General features: G+C 40.8%; 1 protein-coding gene across 5 annotated transcripts in view; it reads right to left on the reverse strand.

Annotated features, from left to right (window-relative positions):
* sema6dl (sema domain, transmembrane domain (TM), and cytoplasmic domain, (semaphorin) 6D, like) overlaps nt 1-7895 on the reverse strand; it is a 31442-nt gene extending 23547 nt beyond the window's left edge. For 3 of the 5 annotated variants that reach the window (XM_036564537.1, XM_036564534.1, XM_036564532.1), the window contains exon 1: nt 7325-7894. In XM_036564537.1, the coding sequence (XP_036420430.1) occupies nt 7325-7373 (49 nt within the window). In that variant the 5' untranslated portion in view covers nt 7374-7894. Of the gene's footprint in view, nt 1-7324 lie in introns of all 5 variants that reach the window. The other 2 variants (XM_036564536.1, XM_036564535.1) reach the window with 2 other exon arrangements.
* Between the last annotated feature and the right edge of the window lie 556 nt (nt 7896-8451).

Genomic DNA, 8451 nt, shown 5'->3' on the forward strand with positions numbered 1-8451 from the left:
TCTCCTCTCCCTCTTTACCCTCCTTTCCTTTTTCTTCTGTCTACTTTTCTCTTTCTCACCCTCTCTCTCACTTCTTTTTCTTTGTAGTTTTCTCTTCTCCCCCCTCTGTAATTCTCTCTCTTCTTTCTCGCTTTTCTACTTTTTCTAATTTCTACTTTTCCTCCCTTCTTTCTTGTTCTTTCCTTTTTCTTTTTTCTACTTTTCTTTCTTTCTCTCCTTCCTTCCCCCTCATTCTCTCTCTCTCTCCTTTCTCACTCTTTCTTTCTTCTTCTTTCTACTTTTTCTTCTCTCTGTCTCCTTCCAACTCTCATCTCTTTTTCTCTCGCACTTGTTCTTTTTCGTTCTATTTTTCTCATTTTCTCTCTCTCGTTCTCCTTCCTCCTCTCCTCTGTCTTATGCTCTTTTCTTTTTTGCTGTACTTCTCCCTCCCTCTCTTTCCCTCTCTCGCTCTTTGCTTCTTTTTTCTTCTCTTCCTTTCTCATCTCTCATTTTTCTTTCCTTCCCTCTTTTTATTTTTCCCTTTTTCCCTCTTTCTCTCTGCATCCTTCCCTTCCCCCTCTTCTCACTCTCTTTCCATGTTTTGTTTGCCCTCTATCTCTCTCTCTCTCTCTCTCTGATCTGCTGGTGGTGTGATTGGGGTGATATAGGGGTAATCAATGAGGCTGGTGGGGCAAAAGTCACCCGCGTACAGTAACAGCTACAGAACTGAGAGGGGGGGGTGAGTGTAATTGAATGTATCCACTGTGTCTGTCTCAGCATTACTCCACAGAGAATCAGCAGCAGGAGATTACTCATCTCTCCACAGAGACTCTCATCATCACTCCCTCTCTCTCTCTCTCTCTCTCTCTCTCTCTCTCTCTCTCTCCCACACTCACTCAGATGCTTTAACCCTTTAAACTACACACTCATTATTCTGTCATTCATTAATTAAGACTACAGCAGTACGCAATGTAACTGTATAATTAATTATCTTCAGCAAAAACAATTATAACTTTAGACTTCCATTGGTCAAACATTGATCTTCACCATCCGCATCAGTGTGGTGATACTTTGAGGTCACTCATTGCTGATGCAGGCGTTCATTTCTGCACTCACAGCTATAATCTCCATAGAAAAGCACTGACCAATATAATGGGACGCTCTGGAGCAGCTGCACATGATCCTAATGCCTAATGCCAAGCGTGGGCTAGAGGGGTATAAAGCCCCCCAGCACTGGGCTGTGGAGCAGTGGAACTGTGATCTCTGGAGTGATAAAGCTACATCCAGTAGATTTGGGATGAGTTGGAGTGATCCGGGAACTGACCATCCAACATCAGTACCTGACCTCACTAAGGCTCAATCAGATCCTCACAGCAATGTTCAACTTCTAGAGTAAAGCCTTCCTAGAAGAGTAGAGGCTGTTACTGCAGCACAAACTCACAATTAACACCTTCATTTCAGAAGAAACGCTGGAGTCTACAGACTTTGGGACAGATGATTTTGAAGGAGGGGTGGGTGATATTGAAGAATATATCACGATATGTCAAGACATTTCCACAATACATGATATGCATCACGATATTTAGTTTTTCTGAAAATTTACAAGTTGGAACAGACAAATTAGAATCTGTAGTGTTTCATGAAAATGCTGTAATAATAATAATAATAATAATAATAATAATAATGATAATAACAACAATTATAATAATAACAATAATAAAAAACCTGAAACTACAAAAAAATATATATTCACTGTTTTCCAAACTGCACTAATTCCAGTTAAACTTTGAAACTAAACTAATGAAATGTGTTAATCAGAGTTCTTTAGTACTGATGATATCTACAATATGCTTATATTTATGTATTGTGACATCATTTATCACAATAACGATAAAATATCATCATATTGACCACATCTTACTGGATCAGTCAGTGTTGGCATGTTATGTATACAGAGGAGTTTGGACTTGCGTCCTGCTGGCACGGGTCCCAGACTACACCCTGCCCCGCCCACCACCGTCCTGGGGTAAAGAGTGAAACACGAGAGGAGTGCGCTCTCTCTCTCTCTCTCTCTCTCTCTCTCTCTCCCGAAGCCCTGGGCTGCTTGAGGTCAGACCTCAACACTTCAGAGGTTAACTTAGAACTGACCAAAACCTAAACCACAACAAAGAGAGAGAAGTGAAGAGAGTGAAGGAAAAGAGGAGAAGGTGGAAAAGAGGTAAGTAGAGAGAAAAAGGAAAGTAAGCAAAGAGAGAGGGAAAAAGGAGAGAGTAAAAGAGGAGAAGAGAAAAGAGAAGGAAAGTGGAAAAGAGGAGATAGCAAGGAAAGGAAAGAGGAAAAGAGAGGAAAAGAGGAGAGAGATGAAAGGAAAGGGGTTAAAGGATGAAAGAGAAGAAAAGAAATAAGGGAAAGAGGAGAAAAGAGAAGAAAGGAGAAGAAAAGGGAAAGAGGAGACGAGAGGAAAACAGGGTGAAAGAGAAGAGGAGGAAAAGAGGAGAAAAGAGGAAAAGAACAGAGTGGAAAGTAAAGGGGCTAAAAGGATAAAAAAATGAAACGAAATAAGGGAAAGAGGAGAAAAAAGAGGACAAACAAGGGAAAGAGGAGAAAAGAGGAAAACAGGGTGAAAGAGAAGAGGGAAAAGGAGAACGGAGTAAAAGAGGAAACAGAGGGGAGGAAAGAGGAAACGAGATGAGAGAGAGAGAAGACAATGCAGAATCTTAGTGAATATGTATATTCTGTACATTCTTACGTGATCAGCTCCACACACACACACACAGGTGATGACTCAAACACATCCGTCCAGCAGAGCAGCAGAGTGAGGGGGCGCTATAGAGTCATTAATCAGCTGAGAGTTCGAGCTCAGCCTGGAGACACTTCAGCTTCTCTCTCCTGATCACTGACCTGCTGCTCTCTGTTCACCAGTACAACGTCTGGAGTCCACATTTTCACTCATAATAAACCAGTTTGATTAAAGAAAAATGTCTAAAATGATTCAAATATGAGTCAAATAACTACAGTCACAACTGCAGCTTTCAAATAATTAGTAGAGGATGTCAATTAAAAATAAAGGCGATTTCAAGACGACAGAGGAAGCTGTAAAACATCCAGAACAAAGATCTAATCCAACGAACATCCAGAATGAAATTCTTAAAAAATATAATATCTAGTTAATTTTATTAGAACTTCATTCTGGATATCATTGTTATTAGAACTTCATTCTGGATGTTAATTTTATTAGAACTCAATTCTGGATATTAATTTTATTAGAGCTTCATTTTGGAAGTTAATTTTATTGGAACTTTGTTCTAGATAGTAATTTTATTAAAATTTCATTCTGATTTCTAATTAACATCCAGAATGAAGTTTGAATAAAATTAGTATCAGAATAAAGTTCTAATAAAATGAACACCCAGAAATAAACTTCTAATAATTTTACCTCCAGAATTAAATAATAGTAATCATAATAATTTTAATTATTATTTTACATCCAGATAAAATAATATCTAAAATAAAAATAATTAATGAGATTGGTTTTAAAAAGTTAATCATGTCCACATGCTCATTAATCACAGGCTTATTAATCATTTACTACAGCAGCACAATGTAAAACAGTGGAGTTATTATTAAGTTATGAGCTGAATAATTAGTTAAGAGAAGCAGCTTGCAGGTGTTTGGAGTTTGAAGGCTAATCAGCTCAGTTTGACGTCAGACTCTTTATAATGAGTCAGTTCTTTACATTTTCACCTTCCCTCTGAATACATGCTGCCCTTTTTCAGCCTGACTCACTGCATCTGTGCTCAGACCTGAGATCAGGTTCATCTGTATTAACCCTTATATGTCTAGAGTTATTACTGTAACTATACTGTTTACATTGATATTGTTATGAACCACATTTTACATTCAGTATGAGTCTCCACATTCAAATCATAATAAAATATCTCTTCTCCTCAGTACAAACACTAATGTGTCTGTACTGAAAGTTTATAATCTGCACTTTCCACACAGTTTCTTCACTTCTTGCAGTGAACTACAAATCAGAAATAATGCACATAAACATACAGCGTGACTTTGTTACCGCCAGAGAGAATCTAAATGAAGTGAATATTTAAACGTGAACAATTGAAAATTAGTTCTGCTCGTGAGAAACGATTAAAAGGAAGGATAGAAGGATCACCCTGCCCTCCTGCCCCCCCCAAGGAGTGCCCCCCGGGGGAAAACAGCTGCTTTATTCCGGATTTAGCCAATGCGCGCTATGTCCATTCATTGTGCTGATGGAGCATTAACATGGCTGTCAGTCACTTCACCACAGCACTGCGATCTGCTGCACTGAGCATAAATCACAGTCAAAGAGGGAGAAAAGAACAGAAAAAACAGCACGTCTCCTTTCGGAAACGGATTTGGGATCCTCCCCACGCACTCCTAACAAAACAGGGCTCTATAGAGTGATATGAAAAAGGTTCCATGACTCGTAACAATGGCACCTTAAAAACATTGTCAAAAGTTTCTCCAATAAGGAGATTATACATGATAATAATGATAATCATAATAATAAACTTCTACTGGGAAACGCCTGAAGAGGAATCCCACCCATTTCTCAAAATTTCTGCATAACTAAGCGGTCAAGATATAAACAGAGCCATTCAGAGTGGTTCTGCGTTCTAGAGAAACTTACCAAGTCAGAATTGTTCACAGTGGTGGTGACAGAACCCAGACATCCACCTCTAAAAGCTCCCTCAAAGAAAGTTTTTAAATGAAATGGTAATGAATACACTGCCTTTCACGATAGTTTATAGAGGTTTTGGGCCTAAAACATGTTTAAAATCCATTCATCGTGGAGGGATACATGTAGATACAAAATAGGCCCCAAAGAAAACTATTTTTTTCTGATTTTCCACTATTTTACCATTATCAACATTCCATATAAAAGTGAGAAGACACATGTAGGTTTATTAAATTTGGGCAATATGACAATACATACGGATATCATGATATATTATGTCACACTATGCTTTTCTGAGCACGAAAATTAGCCCTGTTTAACTGGATTTAGAGCCAAATACTGAATAAAAATCACTGTGTTCACAGTTTTGATAGTATATTTTAAAATGTAGGTCTGTTCCAAATGATCAGATGCAGAGACTGTATAGTGTATGGTAAAAATTTCTTGAAGCATTGCAATATTTTATTTTTGTCATATCGCCCACCTGTAGGTTCACTAGGTGGTTTTGATTAAAAAAAAAAATTATATATATATATATATATATATATATATATATATATATATATATGTGTGTGTAGTCTATATTTGTGTTGTGTACATGGCCACTCCTGGTTTCTATCACCAGCACTGCGTCAGTGAGAACCACTTCACTGAATTAATTTGAAATCTCTCAACCACTGCATTATGCAGAATTTTGGTGGACTTCCTCTCCAAGAGGAATAGAAGTGAGCCCAACAATCAACCCGTGGTGAAGCCTTTTGACTTGCAGAGAGTGCACACACAAAAAAACAGGAGAACAAAAGCTCTGAGAGTGACAGCCTGTAATGGCTTGAGCTGCTAAATTGATTCCGCTAATGTGTGCCTGCTGCAGGGTTTTCGGAGCTCTGAAACACTCCGCCACCACCACCAAGGGCGCCCTCGGCCCGGAACGTTCCCCAACCCCATTCAGCACGGTCGATAAACTCTCATAAATATTCTCATGAAGCCAGCTCCGCTCTCCAAGTGACTTCCAACACGTAGGACGAAGGTTAGGCGGGTTTATTGCAGCAGCAGGCTGCACGTCCTCTTTGGGCTCGGCCTCATAAAACCCCATGAGGACAGAAGAGGCTCCGCCCTTCACTTTACTAGAAAACCTGATCAATAATCAATACAGTCCAGGGGTAGCTTGGCCGAGTTTCAGAGCTGCTTTCTATGACATTTCCCCCCTGCTAAAGCACTGAGCACTGTGCGCTGTTTTAGAACCATGCGGAAACCCTGCTGGATTATTCCTTTGTCTTAAGCCTTATTAGCATTCATGGATACACGTAGCTGATAAAGAGCTTGGAGTCGGATTGTAGATAACATAAGGAGACAGCATCTTAAGGCTTACTCTCATAGTCAGCTCAAATCTTTAGCAGAGGCGACCAAATCACAAGATCAGAAAACACTCTCGATATTCACAACATTCATAACACTTCCAATATTGCCAATATTCCCAAAACCTCCCAATTCTCCAACATTACTAACACTTTCGATACAATACATCCAACATTTCCAACACTTCTAATATGACTCATATTCCGAACATCTATAATATCCCCAACACTTTTCATATCCCAATTCCCAACACTTCTAACATGACTAATATTCCGAACACTTATAATATCCCCAACACTTCCATTTCCCCATTCCCAAACCACCTATAATATTCCTAACGATCTCAACAATTCTCATCCCCAACACTTCCAGTATAACCAATAAACTGAACGCATGTAATATCCTCAACACTTTCAATATCCCCAACATTCCCAAAACACCTTCAATATTTCTAACATTCCCACTATTTCTGAGATCCCCAACATTCTGAACACTTTCAATTTTGCTAATATTTCGAACACTTCAAAAATCTTCAACGCTTCCAATATCCCTGACATCCCCAAAACACCTTCAATATTCCTAACATTCCCAACATTTTGAATATCCAACACTTCCAATATGCCCAGTGTATTCCAATATTATCACTCAGAGCACTTTGACTATTCTCAACACCTCCAATTACCCCAACATTCAGCGTTTCTAACACTCCCAGCACTCTAACATTAGAAACAACCCAAATCTTCCAATATTCCTAACATTCCAGATAACTACACGTTAGTATTATTCCTAACAATCCTAATACCCCCAATAGCACAATCCCTACTACAGTCCTAACACCACCAATACTCCCAACAACCCTAATATCCCTACTACCCAACACGAACAACACTGCCTATCTTCAACATTGCCAACATTTCCAGCTCTTCCAATAACCTTAACCTCCCAAGAAACCCAACACCAAACACCCCCACAGCCAACTCTCCTAACAGCCAATAACAACCCAACACCGCTAATACGGCAACCTTAAAATAAAGCTTCCTAAAAGGTTCTTGGAAGTACAGTTCTAGGGGAAAACTTTCATTGTTGTGGAACCTTCTCATTGTGTGTAGTTTCTTCAAACTTTAAAACGGTACTCCATCTCTTTCTTTAAAGATCCCAACATCTCCAAACCCTTCAGTATCTCCAGTGCTTCCAAAACCAACAACATTCCCAACACAATCCAAACGTCCTCTCGCGACACAACTTTAATAGGAACAGCCCAGATCCTACCTGGAGCTTCTGAACCGAGCGCGGAGCGGCACGCGCAGCTCCTTCTCATATTAATCCACAGAAGTCCGAGTCCTACAGCGCCGTAGAGTCCAGACAGGCTGAGGAGGATGAAGATGGCGAAGGTACGGAGGGTAAATATCCAGGAGCGTCCAGCTCCGCGCGCTGCGGCGTGTGTTATTCCAGAGGAGGCGGAGAGAGAGAGAGGCTTTAACTGTCCGCGCTCGAGATCAGGAGCACTAACACGGACACCCTGCCCCCCGTTTACCTGCCCCCAACACCCCACCAACAACGCGCGCGCTCTCAGCCGCCTTTATTACGCACCAGAAATAAGCTAATGCGCTTTAAAGTGGAGAGCGCGAGCACAAGACTAGAAACCTGAGCCCCTGTGCGTGCGTGTGTGTGCGTGTTAAAGGCTGGACTACCCCTCTTCTTCCTGCTCTCGAGCGCTCAACTCACCTCATCGGTGTCCGCGCGTGTGGAACCAAACTGAACTGAGCTGCAACTTCCAGCCCGGAGAAAAACAAACTACTGACTACAGAGAAAGAGAGAGAGAGAGAGAGAGAGAGAGAGAGAGAGAGAAACCCGAGCCAGCAGCGCAGGCAGCCAATCAGGTTCCGCTCTGACACAAGTCAAGCTCCTCCCACTTTCCCCACTCCCCCTCTCTACACTCCTATACTCAATAATCTCTCTCTCTCTCTCTCTCTCTCTCTCTCTCTCTCTCTCTCTCTCTCTCTCTCACCCACTCACTTGCTCACTCGCTCACTCTACTCTTCCCAAAATGTGGATTTTGGCTGCTTTTCCTTCTGGTTTGCTCCCCCCCTCCCCTTTTCTTTAAGAGAGGGAGAGAGAGGGGGGCAGGGGAAGGGGAGAAAAGAAAAACAGAGAGGAAAAGAAATAAAGGAGAGAGAGAGAGAGAGAGAGAGAGAGAGAGAACGAGAAAAGAGAGAAGAAATGAGAGAGAGGTAGAGAAAGACTGAAACACGTCCAGAGAGAAAGAGAAAATGAGGTAAAGAAAAGGAAATGAGAGAGAGAGAGAACTACAACAGGAGAGAAACAGAAAATAGAGGGAGGTAAGAAATGGTTTAAGAGAAATAAGAAGAGAGAGAGGAAAAACAATGAGAGAAAGG

The sequence above is a fragment of the Colossoma macropomum genome, unplaced genomic scaffold (genome assembly GCF_904425465.1).
Source record: "Colossoma macropomum unplaced genomic scaffold, Colossoma_macropomum, whole genome shotgun sequence".
Lineage (NCBI taxonomy): Eukaryota > Metazoa > Chordata > Actinopteri > Characiformes > Serrasalmidae > Colossoma > Colossoma macropomum.